We start from the raw sequence: 17,713 nt of genomic DNA on the forward strand, positions 1-17,713 counted from the left end.
TTGGATGCCGTAGGCCGCCGTCACCGTCGTGCCCGAACCCCCCCCGCGTGTGCGTACGTGCAGTTGCTCCTCCTGCGTGGCGCTACTACTGCATGCGCGTGCCTCGTCTGCAGCCGTACCCTTGTGCATGTGTACGCCGTGCCTGCCGTCTCATGCCTGCTGCAGCCCGCGCACTCGCTCGAGCCTGGCCGCGTTCCCCTGCGAGCGCCCGCGCGCGTGCCCGCGCCCCCGCTCCTGCTGCGTGCTTCCTTGCCGTGCCTACTGCTTTTGCTGTTGCCGCTAGCTGCTGCTCCTTGGTTGCTGCTTGCTGCTAGCTTCTGTCCGTAGCCACTTGCTACTGCTCCCCCTTGCTAATGCGCTTAGTGCTGCCTGCTGCTGCTATTGGCCATGGCCGTGGCCATGACTGAGTGTGTGTTGTGTGGTGTGTGTGGTGTGTGTGTGTGTTTTCTGTGTGTGTGTGGGTGGCCGGCCCAAGATTTAGTTAGGGGCTAATTTTGTTACTAATTAGGCTAATGAGTATTACTACTTAAGTCTAATTAATCTTGTTTAATTAAACTAATTATTCTTTTATTCAAATTAACTAACTAGTTAACCAATCAGTGTATGACAGGGGGCCCCACCCCTGCTGACCGGTCAAACGTTGACTGGTCAACTGGGACCCCTGGCCCACCTATCAGCCTGCCGTACACTTCTGTGTATGCAGAGCTGGGTGCACCTAGCATTTAGTCTTTAATTTCGAAATAATAATAATTTCAGAAATTGTTTTAAACTTCGGAAAATCATAGAAATTAATCCGTAACTCGGATGAAAAAGTTTTATACATGAAAGTTGCTCAGAACGACAAGACGAATCCGAACACGCGGTCCGTTCGTCCGCCACATGTTCCTAGCATAGCGAACATGCAACCTTTCCCCTCCGGTTCATCTGTCTGACAGACGTCCGGAACCGGGAAAACTTCCCCGGATGTTTTCCCCCTTCGCCAGTATCGCCTAACTCTGCGTTAGAACACGTCTAGCTCTGCCCGTTGTCCTGTTATGCACTTGCTTGCTATGTATTTACTGTTTCTTCCCCCTCTTCTCTTCGGTAGACCCCGTGACGGCTGCCGATGCCGTTGTGATCGACTACGTCGATGACGAACTTTCTTCTCTTTCAACGGAGCTTCCAGGGAAGCCCCCCCTTTGATCATCCCGATATCGCCCATTCCATTCTCTCATGCTTGCATTAGATTTTGCTACTGTAATTGATTGCTCATATTCTGATGCATAGCCTGCTTTTGTACCTGCTATTGTTACCTACCTGCTTATCCTAAATTGCTTAGTATAGGTTGGATAGTGATCCATCAGTGACCACCACCTTGTCCTTGTTGCCCCTGCTTCATCATCGACGACTCGATCAACGTGATCGACGACCAGAGCCCGACACCTCACATCACATCACGCCCCTTTTGTTGCTCGACTCTGTAGAGCTACTATCGAGTGCCGAGGGTGATCCCTCGTAATGCACTCCTGATGATAATTCTGTAGTGTAGCTATTCGGTCGTGGTCATTGAGGGTGATTTCCTCTTTCACCATTCCCAATACGGCTCTGTCGTGCAACACCGTAGGTGTGAACCTCGAGGGTGGTCCCTCTTACGTTCACCTTGATGATTACATTGAGTGGTATCCACCGGGGGTGATTCCTCGGGTTTTGCCCTTGATGTCTGGACACACAGTTACCTTGACTTTACTTGAGACCGCTGTGAAAGCCGGGCGGGCCCGGAGAGCACCCGTGCGATGTGACAGTGGCGTCTGGCTATTTAGCGGTATCACCCGGGAGGGGGTGATAGCTCCGGACTTGTCCCGACAGCCGTCACTTCTTTTAATAATGCACTACCAGGTTTGGGTATTTGTTCTGAATTGGCCTTTGGCCTTTACGCACTAACCACCACGCGAGAATAGTTATGGGCCTCGACGTCGCGGTATCAGCCGAAGCTTTGTCAGACGTCCAGTTCAGCATTGCCGCACGGCTGGGCCGGCACCATCCTGTAGTGGTGGAGCCTGGTCCGCCCTGCTCGCAACGACCCGGAGTGCAACGGGCGATGGGCCCAGACCCCGGAGTGCTTAGGATGTAGACCGGCGGGGACCTCTCTGCTGAGCCTAGGTAAGGTTGCGACGTGTTGATCTTCCGAGGCCGGGCATTGACCCCAGAAAGGTGTGTCCGGCCAGAGTGATCGAGCGTGTTGGAAAACGTGGTGTACCCCTGCACGGAAGATATATATTCGAATACCGTGTCCACGGTAATGGACGTCCAGACTTGTATCCTGATCTTATACAACTAGAAATGGATACTTGATATGTGATGGATATGTGGCTCCGGGATTGCTTTCTCGCAGGGAGTCGAGGAAGGATCTCTGGGCATTGATGTTACAACATGCTTGTTAATTAAACTTCTATTCTATACTCTTCTACATGCTGCAAGACGCTTGGAGCTTCTTGAAGATGCTAGTCTTCGACAGGCTAGGCCTTCCCCTCTATTCTGGCATTCTGCAGTTCAGTCCACAGATACAACCCGTCCATTTGATACCAATGCATACTTAGTATAGATCTGATGCTTGCGAGTACTTTGGATGAGTACTCACGGTTGCTTTGCTCCCCTTTTCCCCTTTCCTTCTCCTTTCCGGTTGATGCAACCAGATGGTGGCCCCCAGGAGTTAGATGCCAACCCCGACGCCTACTGCTACTACCCCGAGGGTGCCTACTACTATGTGGAGACCGCCGACGACCAGGAGTAGTTAGGAGGTCCCAGGCAGGAGGCCTTCCTCTTCGATCGTTGTTGCTTTTGTGTTAGACTTCTTAAGGCATCCTTGTTTAACCTATGTCTGTACTCAGATATTGTTGCTTCCACTGACTCTTGTGTATCGAGCTTGTATTCGAGCCATCGAGGCCCCTGGCTTGTAATATGAAGCTTGTATTATTTTGATTTGTGTCTAGAGTTGTGTTGTGATATCTTCCCGTGAGTCCCTCATCTTGATCATACACGTTTGCGTGTATGATTAGTGTACAGTCGAGTCGGGGGCGTCACAACGATACAAAGGGGGGAAAGGGGACGCCAGCGGTGCCCTCGGCGATCACGGGTCCTCTACCGGGGGAAGGCTCGCCGGCACCTCCCCGGCAGAGGGCCTACCTCCGGGCGTTGCCTGGCTTCGCGTGATGTGGGGAGGGGCCTTGCTCCTGGCCCCCTCCGTGCAGCCCCCAGCGTGCTTCCCCCGGCGGAAGGGACGCTGCCGTGCCGGGGTCGTCGACCGATGCTGTGACCTGATTCACTTGTAGCCCATGGTTAGCGTAAGCCTGCTCCTGAGAGATTAGCGGTACCCTGTAGTTGTTGTTGCTGGTGCGATCGTCACGGTTCTCCGTCGGTTCCTGGAAGGCTTCAACTTCTAGCGTCCCTTCATCCCAATCTTCTTCGAGGAACGAGCCAGGGTCGTCCTCCGACGCGTACTCCTGGTCCATCATGCGGGGCATGTAGGCTTCCGTGGCCGTTACCCCGAACACCTCGCCGTAGTGCCCCACACTCCATGTTGCCCGGTCCAGCGCGACGTCCTGAGGATGGTAGCGCAGCATCTCACTGGGACCATGGGAGGCGACGCTTGTGCCCATGCTTGTCGCGGGCGGTATGGGGGCGGTGGAGCCCCCAGTGCCGCCGGCCGTGCTGGTGTTGACGAAGCCCCCAGGCACACCCGATGGCGCGTGGTTGCAGCGAGGCCCGCCGTGAGACCCCGTAGTGGCCTGAGAAGGAAGCTGATAGCAGAAGGGCGGCGCTCCCGATGCCACCGCATCCAGCAGCTCGGCGACGCGTTCCAGCAGTGCATCCCGGCCGCTTTCCATCAGCCGGCACCGCAGCAGTTCTCGCGCCACCGTGAGCGCTGCCCGTATGTTCGCCTGCTCCCGCCGTGTTTGTGGCGCCATTGCTACGGCGTGGCTTGCTGCCCTTGTGGCGGCTCGCACATGCCGTGGAGTGAGGGTAGACGACGCCTGGCCGCGCCGCCCGCGCCCCGCAGCGTTGGGCGGCGCTCGCGCCGCCTGGAGCGCGGGGTCGAGGTCTTCATGGGCAGATGGCGCCGCCCGGGCTGGCCAGGCTTCCCAGCGGTCGGAGTCGGCCCTCGGGTCGCCGGACATCATGGCCGCGGAGCGTTGATGGGTCGATCGGCGGGAAGAAAGGCTCCGGCGCACCCCTACCTGGCGCGCGAAATGTCGGATCTGGGGTTCCGTCAAAACCCTTAAGGTTCGAACTCTGGGGTGCGCGCGAAGTTCTTTCCCTCCTACCGATCCACGCCCTAGCTCGCTAATATCTCACGGACGAACTCGATGAACTAGCAACACAAAGACACAAGATTTATACTTGTTCGGGCCACCGTTGTGGTGTAATACCCTACTCCAGTGTGTGGTGGTGGATTGCCTCTTGGGCTGATGAAGAACAGTACAAGGGGAAGAACAGCCTCCTGAGGTTGAGGTGTTCTTGTGCTCATCAAAGTTGTGTGGGTGAGGACTCCCTGCCCCTTGCTGCGGTGGCTAGCTCTACTTATATAGACCCTGGTCCTCTCCCCAAATATTGAGTGGGAATGGAGCCAACAAGGGCGGGTAATTTTGAAGGGGGACAGCTAGTACAAGCTATCCTGACAAAAGTGGTCTTCGCCTGCGAAAGGCTATGGTGGTGACGCCGTCTTGGGCTCCACGGTGACCTCCGTCTTGCCGTCCTGTTAGTCTTCGGTCTCGTTGCACCGATATGGAAACCTTTGCATGATGCCTCGGTACTCCGCGCCTGCGCCTACCCCCTTAGCACCAAAGAGGAAACAAGGACGCTGCGCGCGCTGGCGCCCGCCTGGCGCCCGCCTGGCGCCCGCCTGGTGTCGATCGTCATGGCTCACGTCACGATAGCCTTGCGAGGTTTGCCCCGCCTTGACATATCCGCTCCTCGTGAGCCCGCCTGGTGAGGCGGCTCCTGAGGAGGTCTTGCGTCGTCCGCCTCGCGAGGCTTGGCCCCTCGCGAGGGTCTTGAATGCCTTGTCAATGAAGATGCGCCGTACATGCCTGCTAGCAAAGACACGCCGTGGGCCGCAGGCAGGCAAGTCTGGGGACCCCCGTTCCCAGAACGCCGACAGGCGCGGGCACCTCCGAGGCCGAGGGAGCCGCAACAACCAAGAAGAAGCAATTGTTCACCCAAGACAAGGCAGAAACCAAGCAGGTGCCGGTCGATGAGGACGGGTCCTCAGGAGCCACCTTTACCATAGGTGCTGACCTCGACCCAGACCAAGAGGAAGCGTTGGTGAAGTTCTTGCGCGCAAATAAGGAGATAGTTGCATGGGAACCCAAGCAGCTGGTGGGGGTCCCGAGAGAGGTGATTCAGCATCACTTAAGGGTATGCCCCAATGTACGCCCTGTGAAGCAGCGGGCGAGGCGACAGTCCACGGAGAAGCAGGCCTTCATTGTCCAAGAAACCCGCAAGCTGGAGGTGGCGGGTGCCATTCGCGAGGTCTGGTACCCCGAGTGGTTGGCAAACCCTGTCATTGTGCCAAAGAAGGGCGGGAAGGAGCGAATGTGTGTTGACTTCACCAACCTCAACAAGGCCTGCCCCCAAGATCCGTTCCCGCTTCCACGCATCGACCAGATCGTCGACTCCACCGCCGAGTGCGACCTGCTGTGTTTCCTGGATGCATTCTCAGGGTATCACCAGATCAAGATGGCAGTAGAAGATGTAGAGAAGACAGCCTTCCTGACCCCTTGTGGGGTGTACTGCTAGACTTGCATGCCTTTCGGACTGTGCAACACGGGCGCGACCTTTCAGCGGTTGATGCACGTCGCCTTGGGGCGGCAGCTCGGGAGAAATGCGGAGGCCTACATCGACGACATTGTGGTGAAGTCTCGGGAGGCAAGAACCTTGATCCAAGATCTGGAGGAGACTTTCGCGAGCCTACGCCAGGTGAACTTGCGACTTAACCCAAAGAAGTGCGTGTTTGATGTCCCTTCCGGCAAGCTGCTGGGTTTCCTCGTATCCCACAAAGGGATCGAGGCGAGCCCAGAAAAGATCAAGGCCATTGAAGACATGAGCCCACCGCAGACCCTCAAGGAAATGCAGAAGCTGGCTGGTCGGGTAACTGCGCCGGGGCGCTTCATTTCCAAGCTGGGAGAGCGTGCCCTACCCTTCTTCAAGCTGATGAAGAAAAAGGGCCCATTCGAACGGACCCTGGAGGCCGACCGAGCTTTTCAAGACCTCAAGAGATACCTGACCAGCCCTCCAGTGATGGTGGCGCCATGACCTCTCGAGCCCCTAGTGCTTTACCTTGCCGCCACCCCGTACTCCACCAACGCGGCTCTGGTGGCGGTTCGGGAAGGGCGCCAAGCCAAAGGCGCGTCGTGCCAAGCTACGCCGCCAACCGAGATGACACAAGATCAGGAAGGCGCCGCAAGAGCCGTAGCAGCATCAACAGAGGACCAAGCTCGGCAGGACGCCGCCACCGAGTTCCCGACAAGCGATCAAGCGTTGGGAGTTCCACTACTTCAGGAGACGCCCCAACTTCCACAAGACACGAGCCTCACCAACGCGCCAGCTCTGGTCGAGCACCCGGTGTATTTCGTCAGCACGGTGTTGCGGGACGCAAGGGCACGATATCCCATGCCTCAGAAGCTCTTACTTGCGCTCTTGGTGGCCTCGCGTAAGTTGCGGCACTACTTCCAGGGCCACCCCATCAAGGTCGTCTGAGGCTACCCATTGGAGAGAGTGCTCAGGAGCCCCAACTCTGCTGGAAGGGTCGCTGAGTGGAACGTCGAGTTGCAGGCATTCCAGTTGGAGTTCAGCACTACCAGGGTCATCAAGGGAGCCACACTCGCTGATTTCGTGGCAGAATGGACAGATGCCCCGACGCTTGAAGTAGGCGAGGACCAGTCCACCTCGCCGGGAAGTGAGGCGCCTGACGGATGGGTCATGTATTTTGATGGCGCCTTCGCGCACCAGGGCGCGGGGGCTGGAGCAATACTCGTCTCGCCCGCTCAAGACAAGCTCTACTACGCCGTGCAGCTCTGCTTTCAACGGGGCGAGAAGGTCTCCAACAACATCGCAGAATACGAAGGCCTCATAGTTGGCCTGAAAGCTGCGGCAGCTCTGAGGGTGAAGCGCCTCACCGTTAGGGGCGACTCACAGCTCCTTGTCAACTTCTCCAACAAGGTATATGAGCCGAAGGACGAGCACATGGAGGCATACCTCGCGGAGGTGCGCAAGATGGAGAAGCAGTTCCTGGGCCTGGAGTTGCAGCACGTGCCCTGTGGCACCAACAAGGAAGCTGACGACATTGCCGGAGGGCATCCAAGAGGCAGCCCCAAGAGCCTGGCGTCTTCGAGGAGCGGCTCTTCAGGCCATCAGCGACACCACCACTTTAAAGGACAGCTCAGCCTCGGGAGGAACTCCCGCAGCCGCCTGCCACAGGAGCCCCAGCCTGTGGCCCGACTTCGGGAGGGCGCCTACTATTGGCGCTTGAGCCCTAGGAGGGATGCTGGACCAAGGAATTCAAGGAATACCTGATGCAAGGGGCGCTGCCGGAGAAGGAGGAGGACGCGGAGCGCGTGGCCCGGCAAGTCACGACATACTGCATTCGGGACGGTGAGTTGTACAGGAAGCAACCAAATGACGTTTCACTGCGCTGCATCTCCAGAGACCAGGGGAAGGAGTGCTATCTGACATACACGGTGGGGACTGAGGGCACCACTCGTCATCACGAACCCTCGTCGGCAAGGCATTCCGCAGTGATAACCCAAAAGTACAGGGGATCAATTGTAGCCTCTTTCGATAAGTAAGAGTGTCGAACCCAACGAGGAGCTAAAGGTAGAACAAATATTCCCTCAAGTTCTATCGACCACCGATACAACTCTACGCACGCTTGACGTTTGCCTTACCCAGAACGAGTATGAAACTAGAAGTACTTTGTAGATGTTTTTCGATAGGCTTGCAAGAAAGTAAAGAGCACGTAAATAAAGACTAGGGGCTGTTTAGATAAAGACACAACTAAATTAGTTTTAGTAGAGAGCTTTTTGTCACGAGAAAGTTATTTGTCCCTAGGCAATCGATAACTAGACCGGTAATCATTATTGCAATTTTATTTGAGGGAGAGGCATAAGCTAACATACTTTCTCTACTTGGATCATATGCACTTATGCTTGGAACTCTAGCAAGCATCCGCAACTACTAAAGATCATTAAGGTAAAACACAACAATAGCATTAAAGTATCAAGTCCTCTTTATCCCATACGCAAACAACCTACTTACTCGGGTCTGTGCTTCTGTCACTCACGCCACCCACCATAAGCAAATCATGAACGTATTGCAAACCCTACAGCGGGAATCCCTCACGCTTGCGCGACACGGAGAGCACCATAGGACAGCACCAATAATAAAACATGCAACTCAAACCAATCATGATCATCAATTAACCCATAGGACAAAACGGATCTACTCAAACATCATAGGATAGCCATACATCATTGGGAAATAATATATAGCGTTGAGCACCATGTTTAAGTAGATATTACAGCGGGTAAGAGAGAGGTTACACCGCTGCATAGAGGGGGGAAGAGTTGGTGATGATGGCGGTGAAGTTGTTGGTGAAGATTGCGGTGATGATGATGGCCCCCGGTGGCACTCCGGCGCCACCGGAAGCAAAGGGGAGAGGGCCCCCCTTCTTCTTCTTCTTCCTTGACCTCCTCCCTAGATGGGGGAAGGGTTTCCCCTCTGGTCCTTGTCTTCCATGGCGTGGGAGGGGCGAGAGCCCCTCCGAGATTGGATCCGTCTCTCTGTCTCTCTCTGTTTCTGCGTTCCCCCTGATGCCCTTTCACCGTTTCGTATATATATGGAGATCCGTAACTCCGATTGGACTGAAACCTTCGCCGTGATTTTTTTACCAAAAAATAGCTTTCTTGCGGCCGAAGAAGGGCATCAACCGCCTTATGGGTGGCCCACGAGGGTCAGGGGCGCGCCCAGGGGGCAGGCGCGCCCTCCTGCCTCGTGGCCACCTCGGGCACCGTTTCGCGTTGGTCTTTCTCCCAGATTTTCCAAATATTCCAAAAATAAGCTCCGCCCGTTTTTATCCCGTTTGGATTCCGTTTGATATGGATATTTTGCGAAACCAAAAACATGCAACAAACAGGAACTGGCACTGGGCAGTGGATCAATATGTTAGTCCCAAAAATAGTATAAAAAGTTGCCAAAAAGTATATGAAAGTTGCATAATATTGGCATGGAACAATCAAAAATTATAGATACGACGGAGACGTATCAGCATCCCCAAGCTTAATTCCTGCTCGTCCTCGAGTAGGTAAATGATAAAAAAATGATGTGGAATGCTACCTAGCATAATCTTGATCATGTATCTAATCATGGCATGAATATTAAGATATGAGTGATTCAAAGCAATAGTCTATCCTTTGATATAAAAACCATAATACTTCAAGCATACCAACCAAGCAATTATGTCTTATTGAAATAACATAGCCAAAGAAAGCTCATCCCTACAAAATCATATAGTCTGGCTATGCTCCATCTTCACCACACAAAATATTCACATCATGCACAACCCCGATGACAAGCCAAGCAATTGTTTCATACTTTTGACGTTTCTCAAACCTTTTCAACTTTCACGCAATACATGAGTGTGAGCCATGGACATAGCACTATAGGTGGAATAGAATATGATGATGGGGGTTATGTGGAGAAGACAAAAAAGGAGAAAGTCTCACATCGACGCGGCTAATCAACGGGCTATGGAGATGCCCATCAATTGATGTCAATGTGAGGAGTAGGGATTTCCATGCAACGGATGCACTAGAGCTATAAGTGTATGAAAGCTCAAACTGAAACTAAGTGGGTGTGCATCCAACTTGCTTGCTCATGAAGACCTAGGGCATTTGAGGAAGCCCATCGTTGGAATATACAAGCCAAGTTCTATAATGAAAATTCCCACTAGTATAGGAAAGTGATAACTCAAGAGACTCTCTATATGAAGAACATGGTGCTACTTTGAAGCACAAGTGTGGTAAAAGGATAGTAACATTGCCCCTTCTCTCTTTTTCTCTCATTTTTTTTGTTTTCTTTTTTTCTCTTTTTTTGGGCCTTCTCTTTTTTCGGCCTTTCTCTCTCTCTTTCTTTTTTCCGTCCGGAATCTCATCCCGACTTGTGGGGGAATCATAGTCTCCATCATCCTTTCCTCACTGGGGCAATGCTCTAATAATGATGAGCATCACACTTTTATTTACTTACAACTCAATATTACAACTCGATATCTAGAACAAAGATATGACTCTATATGAATGCCTCCGGCGGTGTACCGGGATGTGCAATGATCTAGCGTAGCAATGACATCAAAAAACGGACAAGCCATGGAAACATCATGCTAGCTATCTTATGATCATGCAAAGCAATATGACAATAAATGCTCAAGTCATGTATATGATGATGATGGAAGTTGCATGGCAATATATCTCGGAATGGCTATGGAAATGCCATAATAGGTAGGTATGGTGGCTGTTTTGAGGAAGATATAAGGAGGTTTATGTGTGATAGAGCGTATCGTATCACGGGGTTTGGATGCACCGACGAAGTTTGCACCAACTCTCGAGGTGAGAAAGGGCAATGCACGGTACCGAAGAGGCTAGCAATGATGGAAGGGTGAGAGTGCGTATAATCTATGGACTCAACATTAGTCATAAAGAACTCACATACTTATTGCAAAAGTCTATTAGCTATCGAAACAAAGTACTACACGCCTGCTCCTAGGGGGATAGATTGGTAGGAAAAGACCATCGCTCGTCCCCGACCGCCACTCATAAGGAAGACAATCAATAAACACCTCATGGTCCAACTTCGTTACATAACGGTTCACCATACGTGCATGCTACGGGACTTGCAAACCTCAACACAAGTATTTCTCAATTTCATAATTACTCAACTAGCACGAATCTAATATCACCACCTTTATATTGCAAAACTATTGCAAGGAATCAAACATATCATATTCAGTGATCTACAAGTTTTATGTAGGGTTTTATGACTAACCATGTGAATGACCAGTTCCTGTCATCTCTCTAAATAGATATAAGTGAAGCAAGAGAGTTTAATTCTTTCTACAAAAGATATGCCCACGCTCTAACAAATATAAGTGAAGCAAAAGAGTATTCTACAAATGGCGGTTTTCTATGTGAAGAGAAACCGGCAACCCAAACTTCAAATGATATAAGTGAAGCACATGAAGCATTCTATAAAGCTATACTCAAAAGATATAAGTGAAGTGCAAAGAGCATTCTATAAATCAACCAAGGACTATCTCATACCAGCATGGTGCATAAAAGAAAAATGAAAACTAAAGCAAAAGACGCTCCAAGATTTGCACATATCGCATGAACGAAACGAATCCGAAAACATACCGATAGTTGTTGAAGAAAGAGGGGATGCCTTCCGGGGCATCCCCAAGCTTAGACGCTTGAGTCTCCTTGAATATTTACTTGGGGTGCCTTGGTCATCCCCAAGCTTGAGCTCTTGCCTCTCTTCCTTCTTCTCACATCGAGACCTCCTCGATCATCGAACACTTCATCCACCCAAAACTTCAACAGAAACTCGGTAAGATCCGTTAGTATAATAAAGCAAATCACTACTCTAAGTACTGTTGCAAACCAATTCATATTTTGTTTTTGCATTGTGTCTCCTGTAGTATAACTTTTTCATGGCTTAATCCACTGATATAAATTGATAGTTTCATCAAAACAAGCAAACTATGCATCAAAAACAGAATCTGTCTAAAACAGAACAGTCTGTAATAATCTGAACATTAACCATACTTCTGGTACTTGAAACATTCTGCCAAAATTAGGAAAAATAAACAATTTGTATATAAAGACAATGCAAAAAGAATCAGAACCATTTGACGTTCCAGTAAAAAATGAAAAATTGCGCACTACAGCCAAAGTTTCTGTCCTGCACCGTACAAACCAACAAGCATTGTAAACATCCTAAAGGCAAACCTTGGCACATTATTTTTATAATACAACGGAATTGTACAAGGGGATAATTATTTTTGTTGAAAAGTTTCTGTAATCAAGATTCACAAAGTTTCTGTGAGCATGAACAAGGTTCAAGGAGCTCTCCCACTTCAACAATGCTTGTCTTTCTCACTTTCACTTACCTTTTTGAAAAAGTTTTGGGTTCCCCTCTTTATTTCTGTTGTTTTTAAACTATATGAAAGCACTCAACAGAAATAAATGACTCTCTAAACTTCCGGGTTGTCTCCCTGGCAGCGCTTTCTTTAAAGCCATTAAGCTAGACATATAGTGCTCAAGTAATGAATCCACCCGGAGCCCAAGGTATATCAAAGCCAATTTTAATTAGCAATGATTTGTAATTTAGTAGTGAGCACAAGGTAACATATATCAAGCAATGTCGAAGTCTAACTCTCTTCCTATGCATCGGCATGTCATAAAAGAACAATTCATGCACACTTAGTAAAGGCCAATGCATAGTATAAGCAGTTTCTTGCAATTTTATCGTGTTGGAAACATAGAGAGGTGGAGATACAGTTCCTCTCTCATAATAATTGCAAGTAGGAGCAGCAAGCACATGCATATTATATTCATCAAAATCATCATGCATAATAGTAAAAGGCAACCCATCAATATAATCCTTAATAAGAGCAAACTTCTCCGATATGGTGTAGTCGGGAGAATTCAAAAAGATAATAGGACTATCATGCATGGGTGCAATAGCAACAATTTCATGCTTAACATAAGGAACTATAGCAAGTTCATATCCATAAGCATAATTCATATTGGCATCTTGGCCACAAGCATAGCAAGCATCATCAAAAAGGGATATTTCAAAAGAATCAACGGGATCATAATAGTCATCATAGCAATCATCCTTCGGTAAGCACGAAGGGGAATTAAACAATGTATGAGTTGAAGAGTTACTCTCATTAGAAGGTGGGCACGGGTGATCAATCCGCTCTTCCTCCTTTTGTTCTTCGCTCTCCACCTCATCTTTTTCATCCAATGAGCTCACAGTTTCATCAATTTCTTCTTCCATAGATTCCTGCAAAATATTAGTCTCTTCTTGGACAGCGGAGACTTTCTCAATAAGTGCATTAATATCGTAATTGTATTCATAATTCTCATAACAATATTTAAGGATAGCTAAATTTTCAGGTCTATAAACCGAATCATCAAAATCTTCAAACTCTTTAAACATAGATTCAATTTCATAACCACCCATAAAAGCAACAAATTCTTCTATTTGTTCCACATCATAGTAATCATATATACCATTAGCATAAGAGGCTAAGGTTTTATTATCATTAAATTTGCATGAAAAGGGAAGGTGTGGAGCCTTCATCCTAGAGCAACAAGTATAATCATATCTCAAGCATAGTTGCATAGCATACCACTTCAACATATAAATTTGATCCCATAATAGTTTCCCTTTTTGTGTCAAGCGATAATCCCTAAAGTATTCACGTTGATCCAATGTTACTCCCATTACAAAGTTGAATGGGGTTTTCTCAGGATTATCAAAGTAATACATAATATCTTTCACATAATGAGCATCGAGGGTTTTAGGAGGTTCCCCATCTCCATGAGCAGCAAGTACACCTAATTTTTTTGGTATTTCGTGTTCCATATCCATAACTAAAGATAGAGAACAACTAAGAACAGCAAATAAAAATTACTTAGTGATAAAGCAAACAAGCACACACGAGAATATTCACCCCACGCTATGACTCCCCGGCAACGACGCCAGAAAAAGGTCTTGATAACCCACAAGTATAGGGGATCAATTGTAGCCTCTTTCGATAAGTAAGAGTGTCAAACCCAACAGGGAGCTAAAGGTAGAACAAATATTCCCTCAAGTTCTATCGACCACCGATACAACTCTACGCACGCTTGACGTTTGCCTTACCTAGAACGAGTATGAAACTAGAAGTACTTTGTAGATGTTTTTGGATAGGCTTGCAAGAAGTAAAGAGCACGTAAGTAAAGACTAGGGGCTGTTTAGATAAAGACACAACTAAATTAGTTTTAGTAGAGAGCTTTTTGTCACGAGAAAGTTATTTGTCCCTAGGCAATCGATAACTAGACCGGTAATCATTATTGCAATTTTATTTGAGGGAGAGGCATAAGCTAACATACTTTCTCTACTTGGATCATATGCACTTATGATTGGAACTCTAGCAAGCATCCGCAACTACTAAAGATCATTAAGGTAAAACACAACAATAGCATTAAAGTATCAAGTCCTCTTTATCCCATACGCAAACAACCTGCTTACTCGGGTCTGTGCTTCTGTCACTCACGCCACCCACCATAAGCAAATCATGAACACATTGCAAACCCTACAGCGGGAATCCCTCATGCTTGCGCGACACGGAGAGCACCATAGGACAGCACCAATAATAAAACATGAAACTCAAACCAATCATGATCATCAATTAACCCATAGGACAAAACAGATCTACTCAAACATCATAGGATAGCCATACATCATTGGTAAATAATATATAGCGTTGAGCACCATGTTTAAGTAGAGATTACAGCGAGTAAGAGAGAGGTTACACCGTTGCATATAGGGGGGAAGAGTTGGTGATGATGGCGGTGAAGTTGTTGGTGAAGATTGCGGTGATGATGATGGCCCCCGGTGGCACTCCGGCGCCACCGAAAGCAAGGGGGAGAGGGCCCCCATTCTTCTTCTTCTTATTCTTCCTTGACCTCCTCCCTAGATGGGAGAAGGGTTTCCCCTCTGGTCCTTGGCTTCCATGGTGTGGGAGGGGCGAGAGTCCCTCCGAGATTGGATCTGTCTCTCTGTCTCTCTCTGTTTCTGCGTTCCCCCTGGTGCCCTTTCACCGTTTCGTATATATATGGAGATTCGTAACTCCGATTGGACTGAAACCTTCGCCGTGATTTTTTACCAAAAAATTAGCTTTCTTGCGGCCGAAGAAGGGCATCAACCGCCTTACGGGTGGCCCACGAGTGTCAGGGGTGCGCCCAGGGGGGCAGGCGCGCCCCTGCCTCGTGGCCACCTCGGGCACCGTTTCGCATTGATCTTTCACCCAGATTTTCCAAATATTCCAAAAGTAAGCTCCGTCCGTTTTTATCCCGTTTGGATTCCGTTTGATATGGATATTCTGTGAAACCAAAAACATGCAACAAACAAGAACTGGCACTGGGCACTGGATCAATATGTCCCAAAAATAGTATAAAAAGTTGCCAAAAAGTATATGAAAGTTGCATAATATTGGCATGGAACAATAAAAAATTATAGATACGGCGGAGACGTATCACGCAGCGGATTCTACTGGCCCACGGCGCTCAACGACGCAACCGAGCTGGTGAAGTCCTGTGAAGCCTGCCAGTTCCACGCCAAGCAGATCCATCAGCCGGCTCAGGGCCTCCAGACCATCCCACTCACATGGCCGTTCGCGGTCTGGGGGCTGGATATCTTGGGCCCGTTCCCTCGAGCGCCTGGGGGCTACCGCTACCTCTACGTCGCCATTGACAAGTTCACCAAGTTGGCGGAGGTGGAAGCCGTCCGCACCATCCCAGCTGGCTCCGTGGTCAAGTTCATCAAGGGTCTCGTGAGCCGCTTCGGGGTCCCCAACCACATCATCACCAACACCGGCTCGCAGTTCACTAGTAATCTCTTCAAGACATACTATGCTAACCTTGGAACGCAGATCTGCTACGCTTCGGTGGCACACCCCAGGAGCAACGGTCAGGCCGAACGCGCCAATGTAGAGGTCCTGAGGGGCCTCAAGACCAGGACTTTCAAGAAGAAGCTCGAGGCCTGCGGCAGGGGCTGGTACGACGAGCTCCAGTCCGTGCTGTGGTCCATCCGCACCACCACCACCAAGCCGACGGGCGAGACCCCATTCTTCCTTGTCTACGGAGCAGAAGCGGTCCTCCCTCACGAGGTCAAGCATCGCTCCGCACGGGTCCTGGCGTTTGATGAAACGCAACAGGACGCCACGCGGGGGATGGACCTCGTGCTGGGGGAGGAACGCCGCCGCGAAGCCGCACTGCGGGCGGCAAGGTATCAGCAGGCGCTGCGGCGATACCACTGCCGCAACATCCGCTCCATGACGCTCGAGGCGGGTCCTCTCCAGGGAAGGGCTGCATAAGCTCTCACCCATGTGGGAGGGCCCGTTCAAGGTCGTCCATGTCTCCAGGCCTGGCGCTGCGCGCCTGGAGACACAGGACGGGGTACCCATCCAGAATGCCTGGAACATCCAGCACCTCCGGAAGTTCTACCCATGAAGAAAGGCCCAGTGCCTGTGAAGAAGGCCCAGTGCCTGTGAAGATCGCCACCCGTGACAATCTCACGTAATAACGAGTGGGGCCGTACACGCCCCGGAGTCTCAGGAGTGCCGCCCTCGGGCCTCGGGGGCTCCCTCCCACGTCCTAGTGGCAGCACTTAGCTCCGCGCTGGTGAGAAGACTTGAAGACTAGACTAGGTGCCGGACGCGGCTTTTTATTTGCTTTCCGTAGTTGGCTTGCCTCCTTTTAATTGAAGTTTGCCTCTGGTGTTCCTTGCTGATTTGGTTCCGCCTCCTTTTGCTGCTGTTTTCGACTCCAGTTTAACCTGCTCTCTCTCTCTCTCTCTCTCGCATACCTCGCAAGGGGGCTAGGCAGGTGCCCTCGCGAGCGTTTTTGCTTTTCTCCGCCTTCCGTCTACTTTTTCGTGAGGCACCCTCGTTCGAGCCCACAAGCTGGCGCATCTCTCCTAATCCGTGCCCCTCGGGTACCGCGATATGAAGCGCTGGGTCAAGGCTCGGGTGAACGAGAAGCCTCCTAGCGAGCTTCCTAATGATTTTTTGCAGTTCCTAAGCACCCACTGAGTCAAGGAAGGCCTTGACAGGCACGAGGAAACAAGTGCCTCATGAAGAGGAAGCTACCCCGAACATGCCAAGCTAAGTTGTCTCTACACAAAACAACGGCACAACACAGAAACGATAAGCATAACGTAGTGATTGAGGAATCACGGTTCGATACACGCCCCTCCGGGGCCCATACTGGTTTCTTTTTTGATACAGGAAGGAAAGGAAGAACAAAATAAAAGTGGCACCTACCCACACAGTGGTTCACGCGGGCGGGCTCTTGGCGTTGTCCTGAGCTCAGCCGGACCCCTCCTCGCGCTTCACGGAGGCGCGGCGACGAGCACTACAAAAAAATACACTTCCGTGATGATACGTGTTTGTCACAGTAGGTCGCGTTTTTTGTCGTGCATGCACATCCATGACAAAGTTATGACAGAATCACGATAGTCATGCCTGTGCTGTCGTAGAAGTGTTCCATGACATTACCAAAATTATCATCACGGAAGTGTCCACTTCCATGACGATAAATCACGCGTCACAGAAGTGCTTTCATCAAGGATGACCGACACGTGGCATCCACCGTAACGGAACGCCGTTAAACTATCGGGTCCGGTTTTGGATCCGATAACCCGTTAACAGCACTGACCGATGGGGATTTTCCACGTGTAAAATTCTGATTGGCTGACGGAAACACGTGTCAGCTCCGCGTTGGCACAGGTGTCACTCATCCTATGGGCGAGATGCGCCTATGATATGTTGACACGTGGACCGTCCCAAAAGTGGCCCATAAAGTTTAAATGGGCCGGCCCAACTAAAGGCCCATAAGATTTTGCGGTCCAT

The 17,713-nt window shown here is 50.2% G+C and overlaps 1 protein-coding gene across 1 annotated transcript in view; it reads left to right on the plus strand.

Annotated features, from left to right (window-relative positions):
• The window catches only part of LOC123074712 (uncharacterized), a gene marked incomplete in the record, with an annotated part of 3,683 nt that extends 763 nt beyond the window's left edge, over window positions 1-2,920 (plus strand). The window contains 1 exon segment of the mRNA XM_044497480.1: window positions 2,672-2,920. Within this exon segment, the coding sequence (XP_044353415.1) occupies window positions 2,672-2,693 (22 nt within the window).
• Window positions 2,921-17,713: the final 14,793 nt, after the last annotated feature.

This window comes from Triticum aestivum, chromosome 3D, assembly GCF_018294505.1.
Source record: "Triticum aestivum cultivar Chinese Spring chromosome 3D, IWGSC CS RefSeq v2.1, whole genome shotgun sequence".
NCBI classification, from domain to species: domain Eukaryota; kingdom Viridiplantae; phylum Streptophyta; class Magnoliopsida; order Poales; family Poaceae; genus Triticum; species Triticum aestivum.